Genomic DNA, 24,695 nt, shown 5'->3' on the forward strand with positions numbered 1-24,695 from the left:
TCACATTCACCAGGACAGCTGTAATAAAAAGGACAGACATAAAAATGTTGGCAAGAATGCGGAGGAACAGGAACCCTCTTACATTGCTGATGGTATTGTAAGATGGCACAGTCACTCTAGAAAATAGTTTGGCAGTTTCTTAAAAGGTTAAACATAAATTTACCACATGATCCAGAAATCCCACTCCTATGTATATATCCAAGAGAAATGAAAAATTATGTCCATATCAAGACTTGCAGGTTAATGTTCATAGCAACATTATTTATAATAGCTCAAAAGTTGAAACAACCCAAATGTCCATCACCTGGTGAATGGATAAATAAAACATGGTATAACCATACAATGGAATACTAATCAACAATAAAAAGGAATGAAATGTCAATACAGGCTACAACATAGACAAACTTCAAAAATATTATGCTAAGTTAAAAAAGCTAAACACAAAAGACTGCATAATGTATGATTCCATTTATATGAAATGCCCAGAAAAGGCAAATCTATAAAACAGGAAGTAATCTAGTGGTTGCTTGGAGCTGGGGCTGGGGACAAAAATTAACTGTATATGGCAATAAGGGATCTTATTGAGATGAGGAAAATGTTTGAAAATTATATTATGTGATGGTTATACAACTCACCTGATTTACTCAAAATCACCATGTGTGCACTTAGAATTTTTTAATTTTATGGTACAAAAAATATAACTCAGTAAAGTAGTTAAAAACATTTATCTTCTTATTTTTGCAGAAGAAACATAGGAAGAGTAAACCAGAAACTACAGGGATTGGTGACCTGCAGGTTTGGGAAAAGGGGTAGAAAGAAGGAGGAATGGGAACAGGGTAATAGCAAGAGAGGAGGACTACTTCTCTGAGCATATCTTTTTTGTATAGCTTTGGCTCTCAGAACCACAGTGATACATGCATGAACACATATACATACATACATAAGGTCAACCAGGAACCAGGAGTGAGGGGGAGGGGAACAGATAAAAAATGGAATACAAAGGGAGAAACAAATGGACCTAACTACTATAAATTAATAACATAATCACACTGAAGGGGATGGAGAAGAAAAGTACTTGCCTAAGTAACTGAAAAACATTTTGAATGGATGTTGTAAGGCTGAAAATAAAAATAGTCATATGCAAATACTGTGCCCTAACTAGTAAATCTGCTTTACTCACAGGGCTATTGATTAGTAATTGTATAAATACTTTCTATGTATACTTGTATGGTGTAAACAGGTAAATATACTACAGATAAGAGCCAGACTTCTCATTGTTGGAGAAAGCAAAGAGGGAGGTTAAAGTGAATCTGTGCTATTGCTTTGGAATCCAAAGCATCAGTGTAACTCATTGTTTTTAATCTATATGCAAATTTATTCATTCCTTACATCTGCAAATACACAGATATAAGAAACCATATCCAGATACAAGAATCCATATCCTAGTTCTTTCCACTGAGAGAGCTTAGGATCAACAACAGCCCAGAACAATGAGAACACTAAGCATGCAGATTTTGGTTTTTATATACCATTTTCAAAGCTTCTCTGGAGGAATGGTTGATTCCAGGCCCAGGGACGGGAAAATACAAGAAGATTCTGGGGCATCTTGTGGTTCTAGCAAACTAGGAATTCCTCCAAAAAGGACAGGGGCATGTCAAAAGGACACAGGAAACAACATGAAGGAGCTCCTAATGACTAAAGTAGGAACAATTTGAGCCAAAAGAACACATAAAAACCCTATATATAAATTAAATACATACCCATGAGTCCATATTGGCATACATACATCAATTAAAGCATAAATAAATGGGGGAGAAGGGACAGATTTTCCTTACAGAAGAATCCTAGTTAACAGATGTATAAGGAATGAGGGAAATACAAAATTACCAAGAGGCACATATCATAGTAACAATTGCAGTAGGTCAGAGTCACAGTTGGATACTAAACTCAGTGGGCAAAGACTTGAGAAGAAAAGAATATTAGTATAGGCTGAAACTATCTGCCCCAAGATATGGGTCCTGCAGGACAAAGATAGTAACTTTGCAGTGGAGAAACCCAGAACACACCATCATAACCAGGTGGTCAAAATAAACCTCACCAGAAATAGGACATGTTGACACCATGTGCCCTCCCCCACAACCCTCCCACACCCCCAAAACCCCTTACTCCCCAAGCCCACTCTCCCCCACTGCCACCCCTGCCACCATGTGATGCACTGAAAAGCATACAACAGCACTTCTGTATTAGCCTTGCTAAAAGTTTCACTTTTGTATTACTCCAAATGCATAATAACTTTAATCTAATGTCAGAAAACATAGGACATTCTCAGTTGTGTCAATTTCTACCACATCAATTCTTATCATGAGCAAACATAAGGCAAACAAAAGAACTAAGCAGTCCTCATCAAAAGTGTCAGTGTCATGAAAGACCAGGAAAGACTGAGGAACTGTCACAGACTGTAGGAGACAAAGGAGCTACGACAACTAAATGTGATATGGGACTTCAACTTGGATCCTGGGGGAGTGGGGGGATTAAGAAAAAACTGATGAAATGTGAAGGCCTACAGTTAAAAGTATCATGTCAGTGTTAATCTCCTGGTTTTGATACTGTGCTATGGTTATATAAGTTGTTAATGGTGGGGTAAGATAAGTAAAGGGCACCTGTGAAATCTGCACTATTTTTCATAACTTTTCTGAAGTCTACAATTGTTTTGAAATAAAAAGTTTAAAAAAATACAACTAATTACACAAAGACAAAGTTTAGATTTGTCCTTGTTAAACTTGATTCAGTTCTGTAAACTGAAAATTAAAGATTATACAATGAATACTAACCAGTGAAATATCCCCTCCCTAAAGTCTGGGGTATAAGCCAAGGTCATTTAGATTAAAAGCATTTATGGAAAGCCATTTTGGAAACCACACCATTTTTATAATATTTATTCAGGGCCCAGACTTTGATTTCTCCAATAGTTTGGCAGAAGAAACTTTGTGAAGGTCACTAGGCAAACTCAGTTCCTATCTGTGAACTTAATAGGAGCAGTGAAGCTGGTGATAATCACAACACAGCTGATACCACGGGTTGGACCCAAGAGGCTTAAAAACTAGTAAGCCAAGCAACACACATAAAGAGGTTACATCTTTGAGTATCTATAGCTTTGAATCCTTGCAATCTTCACTTTCTCTCCTTTTCCTTCTTGGAAGAAAGTTTCCACTCTGGATGCTTGCACCAGGAAATCCGAACGAAACAAGGACAGCCTTACTCACCAGGTTTATAAATACTGTAAGTACAAGTACTCAGAAGATCAAATCCTTCTAGGGTTTTAGTGTAAATAACAGTACAAAGAGCATATGCTCCCTGTTAACTGTGACTACCTGTGCATTAAGGAAGAGGAGCATCTTTAGTTTCCTATTTTGTATATTTTTTCATTGTTTGGCTTTTTGTAACAATAATCAGTTATTTTTAAACCAACTTAAATATATAGAGGCAACAACCCCAGTCAATCACTAGTTATTTTAAACTAAATAGTAGACTTTTCAACTATAAACTGCTAGCAATTCAGTTTTATTTGTTATATGTCAAACCCAAAAGCTAAGAATGAGGAAACTCTTGCCAATTGTCATTCAATATCACTTACTAAATATGTAGTTTGTCTGAAAGAAACCAAGGCAGTGTTTCTGCCTCCAGAGAGCACACAGTAACTGGAAAGACATGGAAAGAATGAACTTTTTTTTTTCCAAGGAGGATATCAACATGTGTGAATTCCAGTACTGTAAAAAGTATATTTAATACAGTGAGGGTGTGTATGGAGGAGTCAGCAGAGAGATATTTGCGGAAGAGGTAGCCTTTTGGCCTCCCAGGATATAGGGCAGATAGATTGATGGTTGCCTGTGCCTGGGGAAATGAGAACTTGGAGAAACCCAGGCTTTACAGGTGAACCACCAAGCCCATTTGCTATGAACCTGACCAGGAACATGCTTTCTCTGACAGGAGAGACAAGAGTTTTGCTCCCTGTGCACAAAGAAGGTTATATAAATAGTATGATTTCTCATCCAACCAAAGAGGGGCTGGTTGAATACAAGGCATGTGGGTTCAGGGACAGAACTGAGGTGGAGACCTGACTTTCTTTCACTGTCACACTAATTGTGTGATCATGGCCCCAAGTTCCTTTCCCAATCCCACTGGGCCTCCTTGTCACCATCTGTAAAATGAGGGATGGGATTGGCTTGGTTCAAGACACCATGATTTCCATCCCCGGAACAGCCTCCTTCTTTGAGTGTCCAGTCTCCACCAGTTCTGAACTTCAGAGATCATGACACCAGCCCAGAACACAAGTTGGCAGAACCCAGACTTTAGACTCCCACATCTGGAGCTCTGAGGGCTTAAAATATCCCTCTGCATACATCTTTCATGGTGAACATGCCTCTAAATGAGGCAGGCCCTTGGTGTAGCTCTGAAGTTTGGCAGGTCACAGTGCCAAACAGCCCATGGACAAGATGGAGCCTCTGGAGCCAGCAGGGCAGGGCCAGCAAGGGCAAGGGTGCAAAATGCCCCAGGGAGGTGCAGGATCAGCCTTGCTCTGGCAGGCCTGGATCTCCTGATCAGAATGGCTGCTGACTTTCTGCCCCAAATCTGAGTGGGCCAAAAGATACTAACATAGCTCTTTTCCTTTTCAGAAGCTAGACAAAAGGATATTTTAGAGCCAGATAAAACAAATGATCAGCTCTGAAGAAGACCTGACCTTCCCCGTCCTTTAAGGTTCTGAACTGCATTTCAGAGGGAGGGTGATAAGACCTGAGTGGGTGGGGGGCAGCACTTTGCCCAACATGAATGGCCACCTTAAGAACTGAGGAGATGGGAAGCTCCCCCTGCCGGCCTACCCACCGCTGGTCCCCAAGTCACTTACCCTCACATTGCCTGCCCTCCCCTTGGTAGCCAGGCTTGCAGGAGCACTTGTAGGAGGTGAGTGTGTTCTGACACAGGGCATTAGGGTGGCAGTCATCTAGCCCATGGGCACACTCGTCCACATCTGCAAGAGAGCACGGCCAGCTCCTGGGATGGAGCCCACAGCCCCGCAACATCTGGCCTTGGCCCCTCTCTAGCATCATCACCAACAATCACGAGTTACACTGCTTTGGAGCCCCTGAGATTAACCACACCATTTCCAGGCCCCTGTTTCCAGGCACAGCCTGTTCCCCTGACTGGAATATCTGTCCACCCTCTCTACTTGCCTTCAAAATTCAGCTCCAACCCACCTCCTCCAGGAAGTCTGCCATGATCCCCCCAGTGTAGGTGAAGTATCCCATATTTATCTCCTTTCATAGCATATAGCACACAGCATTGTCACTGTCTGTTTTCCTGTTTCCTCCCTTCTAGCCCCATGTCTTGATTACAGACTGTGTCCCCGATGCCAACCACAGAGCCTGGCACATGACTAGGCGAGAGTAAATGCCTGTGAAAGAAAAGCCAGGTTGGCAAAGATGTCCTGAAAACTCAGCTGCTTTAGCATCCCAGGGTTTGGGGGATGCCCTAAGCTCTGAGCACACCATCCTGAGTTCTCAGATGGCACAAAGGGGGAATGGGACCCCTCCCCTCAACTACTCCCCACTGCCCACCCTCTCAACCTGGAAACGGGCCTCGGCAGAAATATTTCAGTTGACACCACTCCAGGATGTTAATGAAACACAAAAGGTTTGAGAGTTTTGCAAGTTCAGTGCGTGCGAAATGTCCAGAGTACCATCTCCAGCTGCTGAAAACCCAGGCTGGTTGCTGTTTATAGGTATTCCCAGATCTGCAAACAGGGGCTGTTCCGCAGATAGAAAAATCCCTGGAGCCAGCCCCAAAGTCCACAGAACTTTCCAGCCCCCAAAGAAAGGAACAAAGCTGTCAGGACCTCTCGGATGTACCCTGGCCCTCAGTTTCCCCATCTACACAATGAAGAAATGGCTCCAGAGACTCGAATGCCCCTTCCTGCTGCGCCACCACATCCGAGTACAGCACCCCGGGCACCCGGCGGAGGGCACGGGGCGGGAGCTGTCATCAGGCCCTGGGCCTCCGGCCCCAGCGCGGTGGCGCCTCGGCCTGAGGACGAGTGAGACTCCGCAGCGAGCCCGGGCTCGGCCCGTCCGGCTCGCAGTCCCAGGACCCCCTTCCCGGCGCCGGCCCCGCCTGCGCGTGCCAGGTGCGCCGCGGGGCCGCACACTCACCCTCCGGCGGCCCCGGGCCGCGGCCGCGGCCGGGCGGGGCGGCCGCCGTCAGCAGCAGCGGCAAGAGCAGAGGCAGCAGCGCCCGGGCCGCCCCGGGGCAACCGCGGCCCGCGACCCCCATACGCGGCGCGGCGGCTGCGGGCGGAGGCGGCGGAGCGCGGGCGGCGAGCGCGGCGGCGGCTCGGGGAGGTGTGTGCGGGCGCCCTGCCCGCCGCCTCTGACACCCCCGGCCCGGCCCCGCCCGGCCCCAGAGCCCCGGCCTCATTTTCACACGGTCCTCCCCAGGCCGGGGCGGGCGGCGCGGGGGCAGTGCCGCCCCTCCCCTCGGCCCTGGCGGAGGGGGCGGCTGTCAGCCCGGCGCTGCCCCGCTGCTCCCGCACCCTGCCGCGCTCGGCCGCGGGAGCCTTGTGCTCCGCCTGCTCGCAGTGCCCTACAACTTGACCCAGTCCCTCCTGCGAGGACAGACGGCACTTGGAGCCTGAAGTACGCGGACAGGGGTCACCCAGAACGCATCCTGTGTAGCTCAGAGCCCTACAGTCCTCAAACCCCAAAGCCACCTATGGGGCTTTCCCACCTCTCCACTTGAGAGGGGGAATGTGAGTGGGGTGAGAGTGATTCCACACACTTCTGACCCTCAAGAGAACTCATTGGAGAGGGTGACCCCACTCCTCTGCGTCCCTGCTCACCTCAGCACACCCTGTTCCATTCTGCCCAACCCAGGCCTTCTTTGATCCACCCTGCAAGCCCCGCAGTCCTTCTGTCCCACAGAGTTATGCTGACACTGTCTCTTTCCTGCACACTACTGGGCCCAGAATCAAGAGGAAAATGTTCATTTCCCTGAAAAATCAGTTAAATGTTTTTCAGGGCATGTTTCAGAGCAGCCTAAAAGGTGAAAGGAAAAGGGGCTTGAGGTCAAAGGTGAGCCACCAGGTAGAATACACAGTTCCAACTTTGCCTGGGATATCTACAACCACTTGAACTCATAACATCATGTCTGCCCAGCTGCAAATACTGGCAATGCCGGTCAGCTTACCCTCTAAGCAAGGCAGTCCTTACAAGGGAACACTGTACACACAGGACCTTCCCACACCACCCCAGGCACAGTTGTCTGAAGCCCACCACACTCAGCATCACTCCAGGATTAAATGTACCAACAGTTCCTAGATGCAACAAAACACCACACCTAAGGGTTTTAATCAGAACTTCTCTGTTTTCTCCTGTTAATACATATATACATACATGGTACATGTATGTTTGTGTATATAGTCACAGGGGAACGTTTAATAATCATAAATATATATTCATTCATTTCTTTGGTAATCAGAAAGATTGCCAAAGAATCAAAAAAAGTCAGAAAAAAATCCCCACCTAGCTCACACACAGACATCTTCCTGGGGTCCATCGGCCTCCCACAGCTCCCTGGTCTCCTGTCCCTGGGTCCCCTCCCACAGCTCCCCCACAGTCTCCTGTCCCTGGACCCCCCCCCCCAACCGACAGCTCCTTCAGTCGCCTGTCCCCAGATCCCCCTCTCACAGCTCCTAGTCTCCCATCCCTGGAACCCCTCCCACAGCTCCTGGTCTCTATCCCTGCCCCTTCTCAAGCCCTGGCCCAGGCTGATGGCCTCTTTGGGCTCTTGTTGACAGTGCTGCTGGCCAGAGGAGAATCTGAGAATACAACTTCTCTGTGGTTGTTTTTCTTTTGACCTTTTCATCCCCAGTGAAGGCAGGCAGGTTGCATCCCTTTTTCTGTCTTTGGCCCCTCCCACCTGCCCCCTTTTGTTTGGTGCCGAGAGAGACACTCAGCTATTTCTAGTCATAAGACTGGTTTTTACACATTTGTAAATCTTCGCTTAGTGAAACGTTCCCTCCACCTTTGTCTTTGTGTGCTTAATGGTAGCCATAAATTATGGCTTTCTTTTCTCATCAGGCTTCATTGCTTTTGAAATGATCAAAGTTATTTTCTTTTAAAATCCAACTAGACACTGGCCATTGTGTGGCACAGACCTCTTTAGCTCCAGTCGAAGCATATAAATACATAAAGCTGCCTGTTAAACTCAACGGGAGCCTCCTCTAGCCCCTTGTGCCTAGTAAAGAAATGACATGTGCTGCTCTTTCCCCTCACTGCTTCCCCAAGTTTATATTTCAGTAAGAATACAAATTAATTAGGATAACACCCAATGTTTTTTTGACAAAGAGAGTCAGTTTTTGTCATGTGTCCTGGAAAAGCTCACCACTGGCATGGATCTCAAAAAATGTTCTGAATCCTATTTTGTTTGCCCCAACAACTTCCATACAAACGTGCTTTCAGCTGCTTGGCTCCCAGACTCCTGGGTAACCTTTCTGACACTTCAGATTCAAGTCAATATGGTTTACAACTGGAAATTTCCATACGGGAAAAGCTCCAGGGGAAATTCATGTTCAAATGTCAATGTTTTCAGTGTTCCAAGTCAGGAGGGACTTGGTGGGCCCTTTGCAAGCTGCCATCTGTCCTCTATGGTCCAGATGAGATCCCCACAAACTTCTCAGAGGCCGCAGGCAGCACCTGGATTGAGGCTAAATCTCCCTCACCTTCTCCCCTCCCTCAGGCTGAGAGGCCATGCACCTGAGGGGGCAGAGAGACCAGCCAGCCCCATCTCACTGGTGTGGGCTCCTGCCCCCAGAAACACCGTGGAAGCAGAAGACCTAGGTGCCCCCTCACTACGCAGGGCTAGGTTAAACTCTGCATTCACCGGACACTTTTCACTACCCACCTTATTTTGACTTTTCAGCAGCTTTTGGAAACTCTGTCTCCTGGGTTTTCATCACAGCAGGCAAGCTCTCAGGAAGTGCCTTCTCAATCATCTTCTCTCTGCATCGGACACTTCACTCATTCTCTTGTTTCCGTAATAGAAATCTCCATCTGGGATCTCTCCTTTAGCTTCAGTTCTGTGTATCCAATCACCTACTGGATACTTCCACCTTGATCTCCCACAGGTCTGTCAGATTCAAGATGTTCAAATAAGAGTTCATCTCCTTCCTCAAATGTGCTCCTTCTCAGAGATGCTCCCTCTCTTAGGGAAGGACACCACCATTCTGCCAACCGCAAGACCTGGCAGTCATCCTGGACTCCATTCTCTCTCTTCCCACTACAGCCAAACAATCGTATCAACTCTACTTTCTTACCATCTCTCAAAACCATCCTTTTCCTCCATCCAATACACTTCCTTATTGTTTGAATTGGTTTTTTTAAATTTAATTTTAATGTCTAGTTTTCAAATTGTGGTAAAATAAATAAAACTTACCATTTTAACTATTTCTGGGTATACAGTTTAGTGTCATTGAGTATATTTACATTGTTGTGCAACCATCACTGCCACCCACATCCAGATCTTTTTTCATCTTGCAAAACTGAAAATCTGTACCCATTAAACAGTTATTGCCCATCCCTCCACCCACCCCAGCTCCTGGAAACCACCATTCTACTTTCTGTTCCTATTAATTTGACCATGCTAAGTACCGTAAATGAATAAAATCAGTATTTGTGATTGGTTTATTTCATAAAGTAACATAAAGTCTTCAAGGTTCATCCATATCGTAGCATGTCAGAATTTCCTCTTTAAGGCTGATTAACATTCCATCCTATGTATATACCACACTGTGTTTATCCATTCCTCAGTGGATTCTTGGGTTGCTTCCACCTTTTGGCTGTTGTGAATAATATGGCTGTGAATGTGGGTGTACAAATGTGGGTTTTTGTGTCCCTGCTTTCAGTTCATTTGAGTATATATCCAGAAGTAGAATTGCTAGATCATATGGTTTCTACTTATAATTTTTTGAAAAACTGCTATAGAGTTTCCCATAGTGGCTACACCATTTTATGTTCTTATCAGCAATGTACAAGGGCTCCAATCTCTCCACATCCTCATCAACACTTACTTTCTGTTTTGTTTACTTTATGTTGTGTTTTAAATAACAGCCATCCTAATGGTTGTGAAGTGGTGGCTCATTGTGGTTTTTTGAATTGGGCTTTCTGTGATTTACAGCCAAAAAATATTCCTGTTCAGTTTCAAATAAGCTTCCATTAGCAAACTCTGGCTGGGTAGCAGGTGATCCTCTGAGTAGGGTTGGATCCTCTTGGGAGCCTAAGTAATAAATGATTATTTTATTCACAAAGTTGATGCTATCTTCGTGCAAATGCCTGGTCTCCACTTATTTTTTTCAATGGTTCTAAAAACTGCACCAGCATTCTTTTTTGCTTACAGAGGGTTGAAAATTCTTCCAATAAATATTTACTTTAAAATGATACAGTTAACATTTGAGTGACTACTAAGTGTCAGACACTATTTTAAGTACTTCACATACATTAGCTCATTGAGTTTTTATAGAAACTCTATGAAGTAAGTATCATCACCACCCTTACTTTACAGATGTAGAAACTGAAGTGAAGAAAGGCTACTTTTAAGGAGGTGGCAGACCAGGACTCAGTGCCAAGATGTTGACGTCAGATCCTCCTTCTTAACCATTGCTCCATACACCCTATATGCATACCAGGCATTGTGCTAGGCACTATGGGAGACACAAGATGAATTAGATGCAAACCCTACCCTCCAAAGTTTATAGTCCAGCAGAAGAGACACAATGAGTATTGATCCTCAGCACTTCTTGCAAGTTGTAAGTATAACAATTCTTGTTTAAAAACCTTTGGTGCTTCCCTAACTGTAACATAGACCAGCCTTATGAACAGGACCAGCTACATGATTTGTAGGGCCGAGTGCAAATTTAAAATGCAAGTCTCTATTCAAAAAGCAAGAGAAAAGTTCCATTAGAAGTACTAAGAATAGTTTTCCTTTAAAAATATTTTACCACTTATAAAATATAATGGGGTAATAATGATATGTGTGTGACAACATAAACTTACAAACTGTAAAGAGGTAACATTTTTGTATCATAATTTTATATACTGTAATAAATAATATATCATTAATATGATATATTGATTGATCATAAGATTTTTTTTCTGGTTCATTTTTCTGCAAATTTATGTATTGGGTCATGAAATTTATACTTTAAGGATCTTCATTTTCAATCACTATAACTAAAGGGACATCAGTTGATCTTGGCAAATGAAAAGTCACAAATAATTTTTGATCATTTTTAATTTTGAGAAGGATCTTTCTGCTGATGCAACTGTTAATGGATCTGTTAAGAATATTTTATAGGCTGTAACACTAATAAATTGTGTTGTTGGAATAAAATTTTGATAAATTATTTTGAAATATAAATTGTAGTACATTTAGAGCTGATGATTCTTGTGGAACAATTTTCTAAGAAGATTTAACTCTTCATACACAGCATTTTTAGGTAAGCCTGAATTTAATTTAAAATGTAAATTTGGCATTTCAATGTTTTCTTTGATATTTCCTGTAATTTGTGGAGGTCATATAAGAAATCAGAAGTAACTTCATGATTTGTATGTAATTCAAAACATCTGTTTATGTATCATCATTATATCGTCAATTACCAGGGAAAATTTATTTTAAAGTTGTCCTCCTTATTAATAATTGGTTAATCTGAAGTTTCATTAGTTAATAGTGTTCTTTTCCATTTCATGGAACAATTTTTATATTTAATTTTTATTTCTAAGCCTGGATTTCTGCTTTGCAGTGTTACAGCACTTTTTAAAACCAGACGTCCTAAACTCTTCAAGGAATTCTAATAACTCCATGCTATGCTTGATTACAACATGCATGTGTGTTTGCTTTTATTCTGTAATAATTTACTGACAAAGTTTACTGCCTGAGGGTCAGCAATCCCTGTAACCAGTGCTTAGGCAAGAGTTAATGTTTGTGCAGTTACCACAGGAACAGGGTCTGGGGATGGACCAGGCAGCACGGGTCTCAATGCTGCCCCATCCAGAGAGCCTCCTCTCTTCTAGCTGCCACCACTGCCTCAGCTGCCAGTCTGGGGCCTGTTTTAGGATGTGAGTTTGTTTTATTATTCTCATAGTAGGGGTGTCATAGATACTATCTAAAGAAATGGAGGCTGAACGACATCATAGATGGTGAAAACTGTAAAGACAACTTATAAGAAGAAAAATCAAATATTTCTAAATAGCAGAAAAGCCATGCACACAAAACTGGTCTCAGAAGAGAGAAGAAATAATGGAAAACAATTTATATAGAAGAAATAGAGAAGGTTGTCAAAGAGCTACCCTATCTCTCAAAAATGCGGCAGGTCCAGATATTATTCATAAGAGAAATTCTAACAAACTTTTAAAAAGAAGATTATTCCAATTTTTAAAATTGTTCCTGGGCATAGAAAAAAAGTTTGAATTCTTTCTAGGAAGCAAGTATACCACTAATGCCAAAATTTGATAGTACTATAGACAAAAAAAAAGCAAACTACAGATCAGTATTACTATAACCATCAATAAATCACCCTAAACAAAAAGTTAGCCATCCGAATTTAGCATCATAATTAAGTGGTATACATTTCAGGATGCAAGGATGGTTTAATATTATAAATCTACTTATATAATTAATCATAATAAATGATTTCAAGGAGGAAAATCATATGATCATCTCCATGGATGCTAAAGGACATTTTAAACTACAAGTATCCTTGACAAAAGCATTCAATAAGTTGGAGATAGGTACTTCTTTAATGTGAAAAAAAAAATCTATCTCAATCCAAAAGCCAACATCAAATGTAATGGAGAAACACTAGAAGCATTCCCACTAAACTCTGAAACAAGACAAATATGATCACTTTGATATTAGTTAACATTTTATAGGATATATTAGTCAAATCACCTAGACAAAAATAAAGTAGATATATATAAATTATGAGAAAAATTTCAGCTGACAGATTTGTGTATCTGGAAAACCCAAGAAATTCAACTGAAAGTCTACTACAAGCAATAAGAAAATACAGTAAACTAGTATGGAAAAAAATTAAAGTATAAAAATAAAGTTTTCTTAAAATGAATGATGTGATGGAAGAAAAGACCCTATTTATAATAGCAATAACAGCAAAAATAAAATGCCTGGGAATAAACATAGCAAGAAATATTCAAGGCCTATGTGAAAAATTTTAAACAGTGCTAAACACTACTAAAAGAAAACTTGAACAAGTAGAAAAATAACATGCTTCTGGATTGAAATACTCAACATCATAAAAACGTCAGTTCTCCATAACTTAAAGTTTTAATATGATCCAAGAAGACTTAAAATCTTCTTCTTTTATTTTAACTAGATAAATTTATTCTACAGTTTATGTAGAAAAAGGAAAGAACAAAAATAGTGATAAAAAGTATGAAAAAGAAGAGCAATAGTGGGGGAGGCAGATAAGCCCTCTAGATATGAATGGATGTTAACGAAGCCTCAGTAATAATCAGAACAGTGTAGTGCTGGCATATGTATAGACAGATAGGCTAATGGGGCAGAATACAATATCCAGAAATAGTTGCAAAGTCATAGGTAGACAAAATAGAGTAAGGCTGATATATCTCAAGTCTTTGGAGAAAATATGGACCACTAAATAAGTGGTCTTCGAACAAGTGGGTACCCACTTAGGCAAAAATGAGTTCAATGCATTCCTCATGCCTCCACTGAATTAACTTCAAAGGGATAAAATATTTAACTTAAAAAACACTCAAAAATACTTTAAAAAATGGAAAGTACCTTTAATATTATAGTGAGGAAAGTTTTTCTATTGTGGAAGAGAACTGGAGTGGAGGTGAATTTTTATTGTCAAACGACCAAAGCAACTTAAAACTGAATGAAGTCTAGATCCCAACCATTTTTGAAAAGCATTGGCATTTTCAGTGTTTTTTCATACTTTATTTTCAGCTACAGAGAGTAATGAATTTCTCCTGTTGCCTTAGAAATGTTGGCACCTGATTATAGTGAGCTATCGTCCTGGATCAACTTAGGCTAAACAGGCAATGAATAACATTTTTTAAATTCTTGTGGCAACATTGGTAACTACTGCCTAAAGCCTGTGAGAAGAGAATGAGCAATCAAAACACATACACACACACACACACACACACACACACACACACACACACACACACACGCTCTGGTCAATCATTAAAATCATTATATGATTACTGATAATAGAGATGCCATAATCCTTCTAAATTAGCTCATAGAGCTTATTAATAAGATAACAAGTTAAGACGTGACCTGTAATTCCTTGCAATTACCTGTTGATTCCTTAGGCAGTTTTACTGAAGGTACCTAACTATGCCCTTTCATTTATTAATAAGTCAACAGAAGCCAGTTTATCAGTTATTTATTTCTGAAATATTGTTCATGTAGATATTCAAGGAAAAAAAAAGAAAAAGAAAAGAACTCATATATCTTATTTCAAAACTGTGATAGAAGTGGAGACTTCACAATTATGTAAATGCATTTGTAGAGAAAGAAGTCCTTGTTTCCATCTTGCTACCATGACACCAAAGGGATGATTACAGTTTCTGTAATGAACATGTATTACTTTTATAATTAAGAAAAGACAAGACTGTTTTAAATGTAAATTAGTACAGGCTGAGCTTGCAGACAGACCTAAATGTTAACTCTGATCCTGTCACTTATTATCTGTGGGATCTTGGTCAGGTCACATTAACCCCCCAGAGTCTCAATTTCCTCATAGATAAACTAAGAGGAGTTGTACATGGTTTGTAGGGTTATAGTGAGAGGTGGATGAGACGATGTCTGTGAAGTGCCAAGTACGGGCTCTGGTACACAGCAAAAGAGATTCTTATGCCCGTCCACCCAGTGGAGGCAGGACCCATGGAAACTGGCCGATACCATATTTCCTGAATTCCTCTATTTGGTCTATTCTACAACTGGGCGAAGGCACTGGTACTTGCCCCTGCTTATTAGCAAACCTGTCTATTAATCCATACTCATGGCATGATTATAATTAGGAAACATTTTGGGAGATAAGCTAGGTCTGTCCAGATTCTAAGAAGGGTATTTCCCTTAATATATGCTAGTAAGGAGGTTGCAATGCAGGAAACTGAAATCACTCTGAAAGTACACAATAGAGAGAACTGAGAACTTACAAAATGTTTGGAAGAACTAGAGGAGTAAGCTGTAGGATGGGCCTTCAGGAATGATTTCCAGAAGACACCAGACCTACCCCACCAGCAAGCTACTATTTCTGCACAACCATGGCAGCCCTCAAGAACTGTCCAAGTAGCTAATGAATTCAGTCGCCTGAGCTTGAATTCTATCACTTACTTATATAACCTGTGACAAATTATTTAACCTCTCAAGAATCAAGATGAGTAAGCTGCCATTACAGCAACTGCTTATCAACACCTGTAAACTGGTCATTAGACTATTTCCACAGGCTTGCAAAAACAAAGCCAAAAACGTTACAAAATAGCCTCTGCCTCACTCCTACTTTCAAATTTTGCATAGGTACCTTTCACTGGCAGGATGTAAGTCATATCCAGGACCCTAGCTGCAAGAGAACCTTGGAAATGCTTTTCATGGTGTTTTTTAGCTTGTTAGGTTACACAGTACAGAAAGGCATACTAGAAGGACTTGAAGTCAGTGATAACTACCAAATAAATCCATAACAGAAAGAGTTGCTTAGTTCCTGGGAAATTGGGACAACCTCTGCCAACATCTGTTCGTGCTGCAGGGTCTCTGCAAATTGTCAAGGCTTAGCTCACTGAGCTCACTGGAAAACGTAGGGCTCTTTTTGGTTGCCTCTCAAGCATCCATCGTCCTCTATCTCCTTCCAACAGTGCACAGATTTTCATTTACTCATTTCATTCAGGCATCTATCTCTCCCTAAGCAACCCATGTGCTTTGGAAAACTGGCCCCAATTCCCTTTTCAGGAGTAGGACCCCTTGATTTAGTTAAATTAGCACATTCCATCTTCTTGGTACAAGGGCAAGTCTCTCCCAAAAGAAATGACTTAACAAATATTATCCTTTGCAACAACATGGATGGAGCTAGAGGGTATTATGCTCAGTGAAATAAGCCAGGAGGAGAAAGACAAGTACCAAATGATTTCACTCATCTGTGGAGTATAAGAACAAAGGAAAAACTGAAGGAACAAAGCAGCAGCAGAATCACAGAACCCAAGAATGGACTAACAGTTACCAAAGGGAAAGGGACTGCAGAGGATGGGTGGGAAGGGAGGGATAAGGGGGAAAGGGGGTATTACGATTAGCACAAGTAATATGGGGGGGCACAGGGAGGGCTGTACAACACAGAAAAGACAAGTAGTGATTCTATAGCATCTTACTACACTGATGGACAGTGACTGTAATGGGGTATGTGGGGGGGACTTGATAATGAGGAGAATCTAGTAACCACAATGTTGTTCATGTAAGTGTATATTAATGATATAAAAAAAAGAAGTGACTTAAATTTCATATTCCCTCTCCACACAGGAGTCAAATGATGAGAGTGTCATTTAGAATTCAACTTTTTCAACTGTAGGTTTCTTTGCTATTTCTTATTCTTCTTTATATGTTCCTATATTCACTTCTTCTTCACCTTGCTTTATATTTATATAAAGTAGAATACTCTTCAGCCTTAAGAAACAAGGAGATCCTGACATTTGGGATAAAACTGACAAACCTGCAGCACATTATGATACATAATGAAATAAGCCAGAAACAGAAAAATACTACATGATCTCACTTACCTGTGGGATCTCAAGAAGCTGATTACATAGAGGCAAAGAGTAGAATGGTGGTTACCAGGGGCAGGGAGTTGGGGGGGAAATGAGGGCATGTTGGTCAAAGAATACATAGTTACAGTTAGGTAGGATGCATAAGCCTAGAGAGCTAATACAGCATGGTGACTATAGTTGGTAATACTTTATTATATACTGGAAATGTGCTAAAAGAAATTTCAGGTAGTCTCACTACACACACACACACACACACACACACACACACACACACACACACACAAAACTTAAACATTTCTATTTATCAAAATTTACCATTAACAGAGTAAAGGTAAACCACAGAATGAAAGAAGATATTACAATACACATTATCAACTAATAGTCATATCCAGAATACATAAAGAACCATTACAAGTCAGTAAGATAGACAAATCTATAAAAAATAAGTAAAAAACTGAAATTTGAATGGGCACTTCTTCAACAAGGATATCCAAGTAGCTGATACACTGATGAAAAAGTGCTCAATATCATCATCATCCTGGAAATTAAAACCACAGTAAGATGCCACTGCATCTCTACCAGAATGGCTACAAATAAAAAGATTGGCAATACCAAGTGCTGTCTAGGATGTAATGCAAGGAGAGCACTCATACCCTGCTGCTGGGAGTGAAAATTTATACGACCACTTTGGAAAACTTTGACACATGCCATCTGCAATTATTTTCCTATGGATATATACCCAGCATAAAGTAGGCACATTTTCACCAAAAGACTTTAAAGGAATGTCTGTTATTCCTAATAACCAGATACTGGGATGAGCTTAAATGACCACTAACAAAAGCAGAATGGATAAGTATCTTCATATTACATGGTGTATTCATACTAGTCAGCAGTTAAAATGAATGAACTTGAGCTATATTTAAAAAAAAAGGATGCAGTTCACAAAGTTAATGCCAGTGGTTCTCAAACAGTTGTCCCACTGATACCACCTAGTAACTTGCTAGAAATGAAATTTCTTGGGCTCCACCTTAGACACAGAATCAGAAACTCTGAGAGTGAGTCCCAGAAACCTGTGTTTTAACAAATCTTCCAGGTGGTTCTTGTGTACACTCAAGTACAAAAACTACTGGAAACAACACAACTGATTTATGGTGGTAGGAGTTAACACAATGGTTGTTTAGGGGCTGGGGGAAGGGGAGTGGTGGTGAGGGGACAAGAGAGAGCTGCAGGGTCATAATGGTGCTCTAGTCCTCGGCCTGAGTGGGAGTTACACAAGTATTTTCAGTTTGTGATAATTCACTGAGCTGAATGCACTCCAGTGATCTGTGCATTTTGTTATTTGTGTGTTTTGTTTCACATAAAAAACTTACTAGAAAAGTATTAGATGATAAAACTGAGGAAATCTTCCCCCCAAAATAAAATAAAATGGTGGGCAAATGAACGAGTGGTAAGATGAGGTACTGAATACACAGTATCTCAATAGTAAGACATTCCAGAAAAAGAAAAAGAAGGGAAGGAAAACATCAAAGGAATAATTAAAGAAATGTTCCTGGAAACAAAGCCCATGAATTTCCAAATGAATTGAAAGGGACCATCACGTGCTTTCAATGGATGAAAAACACACCCACCTAGGCAAATTTCATCATCAGGAACAAAAGATCCCACAAGCTTCCACATGGGAAAAACCAGTCTCATACAAAGGGTCCAACATCAGAGCAGCTACAGACTTCTCAGTAGCAACACTGGAAGCTAGAAGGCATAAGGCAATGTGTTTAAACTTGAAAAAAGGTATTTCCAAACTAGAAGTCTATATTTTTCCAAACTAGGAATTTATAAGGACAAAACAACAATATTTTCATGTATGTAGTATCTCAAAAATTTTACAACTCATTACTTTCTAGGAATATTACTGGAAGATATGCTCCACTAAAACAAGGGAATCAACTAAGAAAGAGAGAGGCATGGGATCCATGAAAACAGAATACCCAGCCCAGGAGAGTATAGTGACCAGACCCTCTGTACAGTGGGATACCATCGAGCCCAGGGTGACAGTGAAGGAGAGCCCCAGATGATAGCAGGCCCAGGCACCCAACAGCCAACAGACCCTGGAGCAGGTCCAAGGGTCCAGAAGAGACTTCTGTAAGAAAATAGGATTGCACTGAATGCCTGATGCAAACTAATGCAGAGAGGAGATTCTGACAACCAGCCAAAGGTTTGGGGTTAAATTATTGACTAACACAAGGAAACTAAACTAACGAAGGGGCCATTCTGCACGGCCACTCTAGCTCCAGGGCTCCCGTGGTGTCAGTCAAGGCTGTGCTCAGCCTGCACGGCAGCCTGACTTCTCTCTCCCAGATCCCCAGTCCTGTCTTCTTTCCCTCTTCCACACGTGTTGATCCCAATGGTACTCCCTAATAAACATCCTAGACACTAAGCTCCATTTCAGAGCTTGCTTTCTGGAAAGCCCAGTGCGCAACACAAGACAATTCCAGAGAAAAGAAAATTTGTGGAGGGAAATACAATTCATCATCTTACTACACCATGCAGCTACCATCAGCATTTACATGACCACAGTAATGTGAACTCTGCATACTGATCTAACCAAAATGACGTTTCATCAGGATGATAGGAGAATGGGTAGATGTGTATGTGTGCTGGAATGTAGGAGGAAAGTGAGCTATAGCCTCGATTTCCATAGCCAGAAATCAAGAACTAATACCTAAGATACAAATCAACAAGTAACAATTACAGGCAGTTAAAACCTGGAGGTAAACACCAAAATAATTAGCTAAAGAGGAAGTAAAAGTGGTTACCTATGTTTCTGGGCAAAGAGGGAGAGTGGGTAAGAGACTGCCATTTTTCACAGCAACTTTTATAGAATTGTTTGACTCGTCAAACTATGAGCATAAATCCATAAAAACATTCATTAAAAAGCTAAAATCAAAACATTCAGCCTTGGCTGTGTCATCATGTGGGTCACCTATGGTATCTCCATATAAAACACTACACTGCTAGAAATTATGTCAAGATGAATATTTCTTGAAATGGAAGGATGCAGATAATACCATACTAAGTAGAAAAAGCAGGCTTCAAAATAATGTGCACATTAAATCCCACATTTAAAATCAGATAAAGAAGTATACAGGTACATAGAAAATAGTCTGAAGGTATATAATACACACCAAAATGTTTGGACTCTCTTTATATGGTGGGATGTGGAGAGATTTTTATTTCCCCCTATTTTTTATACTTGTAGCCCCAATATCTGCCATCTCTATATCGCTGAGTCTTCCAGCCTCACAGAATCACCCTTTCTTTCAACATTTAAGTAAAAATGATTAAAATCTTCATCCTATATACTGAGGAAAGTATAGAGCAAATATGTTTATATGTAAGCAAATATATATAAGCAAGTTCCAATGTCCTCCCCCAGCACTGTGTAAATTTCCAGGCACCTCCTTCTCCTGTTTACTTTGATTTCCTCTTCCTGCTGCTCTTGGTTTCCCTGGCATCCGCATTCTGCAGCTGTTCCTCCTGTCCTTAGTTAACACAAAAATGAAACACTGCCCCTTTTCCTTCATTTCCACAAGGACTCTTACTGGAGGCACTGCTGAAGGTCACAGCTCTACATGGCACGGTAGATCCTACATGTCCTGTGCCTGACCCTGCTTCTGGGGGATTCTCACTGGAAGTTCTTCTTCTCTGGCCCCTGACTCTCAATAGGTGGCTGGATCCCTCTCTGGATATCCTCACTTCTGCCCAGCCCCATTCTGGGTCCTCAACTTGACCACCAAACTTCAAATCCTTCAGGCCCTCTGTTTTCCTACATAGAGTATGAAGCCTCCTTCACGGAACCTGCCTTTTCCAGCAGGAAAATCCTGACCTTTCATATCCAAAGACCATCAAGAAACCTTGTAAGAATCACCTCCTCCAGCTTGAACAGGCAGCCAGAGCAAGCTCTGCTATTTGTCTCCCTAGTACATGTGTAACAGCTGTGTATTTTCTATAATGACTATGTATTGCTTTTGCAACTAAATTGTTTTTCATAAAAGAAAGAAGTAAAGTTCAGCCCATGGGCAAGTGTAAATGTCAAGTCCCAGAACCCCAGCAACTACCCACAAGCCCCTGCTTTGTGCCAGGCTGACGAGATGCTCATTAGGACCATGCGGGCTGTGGAGGCGAAGGCAGGCCCAGAGTTCCGCAGGGCTGCTGAGCCCAGCATGGGCAGGTCAGCAACAGAACTCCAAGAAGACTTGTGGCCAATGCACACGAGATGAGGAGTGTGCCTCAGCTGACCATGATGCCTTGCCCTTTCCTCTGTATTGGTATCATTTGCCCAGGCCTGGCACAGGTGCAGTCCCTGGGAGCCTTCCCTGAGAGCCCCTCTCTCACCAACTCTGCTATTTATCAGCTGTGTGGCTAGTTTACCTCCCCCATGCCTCAGTTTCCCCATCAGTGAAATGGGGACAAAATATTTGTAAGAATCAAAGAATTAGTATTTGTAAAGTAGTTAGAAGGTGCTTGACTCAGAGTTCGTACTCCATTATGTTAGCAATCACCATCATCGTCATTATTACTATCGTTATGTCCGTGGGCTCTGCCCTTAACCAAGACATCATATGTTCCTGTGTGGGAGGCTGCCTGGGAAAGGCTCTGGCATGATTCATCTCTGTTCTCATCACAGCCAGCACAAGTACCTGCACAGAACTTGGGCTCAAGGCCTATTTGATTAAAACTTCAGAGAGAAGAAACACACCAGCTACGAAACCACACATGAGCACTACTTGGACTGAAACCTATTTTTATTTAATTTTTGGATGCGATGAAAGGTAGGGGTCCAGCTTTATTATTATGCACATGGAAATCCAGTTGTTTCAGCACCATGTGTTGAAAAAGATTATCTATCCTTTCCCCAATTTAATTATCTTGGCACCCGTGTCAAAATCTATCAACAATAAATATGAAGATTTTTTTCTGGACTCAATTCTAATCCATGGATCTATGTCTATCTTTATGCCAATACCATGCTGTCTTGATTATTGTAGCTTTGTAGTAAGTTTTGAAATTAGGGAATATGAGTCTTCCAACTTTGTTCTTCCATGTCAAGCTTGTTTTTACTATTCTGGGTTCCTTGAATTTCCAGATGACTTTCAGGAACAGTTTATCAGTTTCTGGGAAGTCAGATAGATTTTGATAGGAATTACAGTTTACTATAATCAATTTAGGGAGTAGTGCTATCTCACCAGTATTAGTCTTCTGATCCATGAAAATGGATGTCTCTCTATGCATTAGGTCTTCTTTAATTCCTTCTGTGATGTTTGGTAGTTTTCAAAGTAGGTATTTTACATTTCTTTTGTAAATATTTCTAAGCATTTTATTCTTTTGGATACTACTGTAAATGAAATTGTTTTCTTAATTTTCAGTTTGTTTATTGCTTCTGTATAGAAATACAATTTACTTGATTTACAATAATTGCAACTTATTGTATATTGACCTTGTATCTTGAAATCTTGCCAAGATTGTTTACTAGTTCTAATAGATTTTAGTATACCATTCAGGATTTTTTATATACAGTAAGAAGGTCATATCATCTGCAAATATAGTTTTACTTTTTCCTGTCCAGTTTGGATGCCTTTTATTTCATTTTCTTGCCTAATTGCTTACTGACTTGTTTTCGAAAAGCATTAATGTGCTAGGCTATTTCATCTGCAGCATTTACCATGAGTCTAATGTGCTCATTTTATATATGAGGCAACTAAGAAACAAGAAGCCACACACTACTTGAGTGTGTGAGACCCACAGCATTCTAAGACCCAAACCTTCCCAGGTTAAAGCCTGCCTTTGGGGTTCAGCAGTCTTATCCTAAATAAAGAACTACCCAAGAGAACCACCTACATTGTGAATTCAGTAATCTGACATTTTTGCAAACAAAAACCAAGCTCCAATTTCATTTCAACTTCTGATTGCTTTTTGTTACAAAGTGTACAAATCCATGTGGTCTCATGAAACTAAAGGGTTAAGCTTAGCACACTGCACAACCAGGTGAGCTACAGTGGTGAGCTGAGGTTGCACAATTCCAGCTCTCACCAGAGGTGCCTCCAAATTCCAAAACTGAATGAGGCACAAACACAAGAGCAGAAAGCTTTATAAAGTCTTATGTAACCCTGGCTAAAGTTTTCTTTATTGGAAAACCTATACCTAATGTGTTCTGTGTTTTTGGTTCTCAGTTGTAACATCACTGAGAAAGGCAACATTCTGGGAAAGTGGAACATAAAGACTCAAAGACCAGCCTAGTACACACAGTGCCTTCAAACACACAGAAGTAGAGAAGTTAATAGAATTAACTTCCAGTATACCTCACCCAACTTCAACAATTAGAAACTTGTTGCCAATCTTATTTCCTATATATTCCCACCCACTCCCCCTACGTTGGATTATTTTATAGTAAATTCCAGGAATTTACTTCACTGTATAGTTTTTGCTCAGCATTGCTTCTCAAGTGCCTATGACTGACCATAGGGGTAGAGAAAACACTGCTTGTCCCCAAGGCCAGAACTTACCAAGGATACAGCAGCAAATCAAGATCCATGAGTCTGAACACAAGATAGAAAGTAACACACAGTTTGGACCAGGGATACATTTGGCCCAGCTCTGGGCTCAGCAATCAAGCAATTGAAACCAGGCTCTCGACAATTAATCCTACAGTTCCAAGGTTGCTGCAACTGTCCACCCTGTGCAGTTCAAGTTAAAGGTCAGGCCCTATAATAAACCTCTTTTGGAAGTTGAGATTACTATAACCCCAGCCTGAGGGCCACAGCAGAAGTGTTCAGGGCCTGCCGTGCCCTGGAGAAAACGGCAGCATCAAGGAAAGGCAGGGAGGAATCAAGGATTCTCATGTGCCCAGCCAGCCCCACCTCCCTCAAAATTAATATTACTAAAGGAAGTTCAAAACAGCTTGAGGGTGCCTATAGGTGAGGGAGCCTGTGAGCATGGACGTACACACCACCCTACATATTTAAGCCTGGCTAAAAGCCCAAGTCTGTGTAGTGAACTAAACTGTAGACTATGTACCCTGAAGGCCTAGGAGACCTCCTTAAGAACTCTTCTCACCCCGCATCCAATCCATCACCAGGTCTTGTTGGTCTAGCCTCTGAAGCACCCCTATAATCCTTTCCCTCACCTCTAATTCCACCGACTCTAATCCAAGTTGCTCTCATCTCCTGTGGCCATTAATTAGGATTCTCACATCCCTTCCTCAAAATGCAAATCTGAATATGTCACCTACCTCCAGGAAACCCTTGCATGACTTCTTGGGGCTCTACTGGTAAAGGTAAACTCCCTCAGGTGGTCTCCTGCACAGTTTGGCTCCAGCTCTAGCTTGGCCTCACTCTCACCACGTTCCCCATCATCCTCTGCTCCAGCAACACAAACCAGCCTTTGGCTCCTGTGTGCTCTATGCCCCTTCCTATCACAGACACTTGTTCTTTCTGTCTAAATTGTTCTTCCCTCCCTCCCCATCTGCCCAGGTAACTTCAACACTCAACTTTAAGGAAGTCCTCCTGACCACCGTGACCAGCCAAATCCCCCACATGGGATCCCGTAGCATTGGGTATCTTCACAGAACTCATCACAGTTACAACTTGACATTTGTATGACTTTTTAAAATTAATCTCTCTCTCTTTAATCACTAGACTGTAAATTCCATAAAGACAGCAACCATATATGTATTTAAATCTTTTTAGTATGGAAAACTTCAAACACACAGAAGTAGAGAAGTTAATAGAATTAACTTCCAGTATACCTCACCCAACTTCAACAATTAGAAACTTGTTGCCAATCTTATTTCCT

General features: G+C 41.4%; 1 protein-coding gene across 10 annotated transcripts in view; it reads right to left on the minus strand.

The window, feature by feature from the left end:
• The window catches only part of SCUBE2 (signal peptide, CUB domain and EGF like domain containing 2), a 58,901-nt gene extending 52,246 nt beyond the window's left edge, over positions 1–6,655 (minus strand). Inside the window, exons 1-2 of one of the 10 annotated variants that reach the window (XR_012122606.1) lie at positions 6,204–6,654; positions 4,904–5,026 (exon numbers count right to left, since the gene is read on the minus strand). Coding sequence is in view for 9 of the 10 variants with exons in the window: in XM_073216159.1 (XP_073072260.1) it covers positions 4,904–5,026; positions 6,204–6,468 (388 nt within the window). In the remaining variant the exon portion in view is untranslated. Of the gene's footprint in view, positions 1–4,903; positions 5,027–5,252; positions 6,129–6,203 lie in introns of those variants that run through there. The other 9 variants (XM_073216159.1, XM_073216158.1, XM_073216155.1 and 6 more) reach the window with 9 other exon arrangements.
• Positions 6,656–24,695: the final 18,040 nt, after the last annotated feature.

Source organism: Manis javanica, chromosome 11 (assembly GCF_040802235.1).
Source record: "Manis javanica isolate MJ-LG chromosome 11, MJ_LKY, whole genome shotgun sequence".
Lineage (NCBI taxonomy): Eukaryota > Metazoa > Chordata > Mammalia > Pholidota > Manidae > Manis > Manis javanica.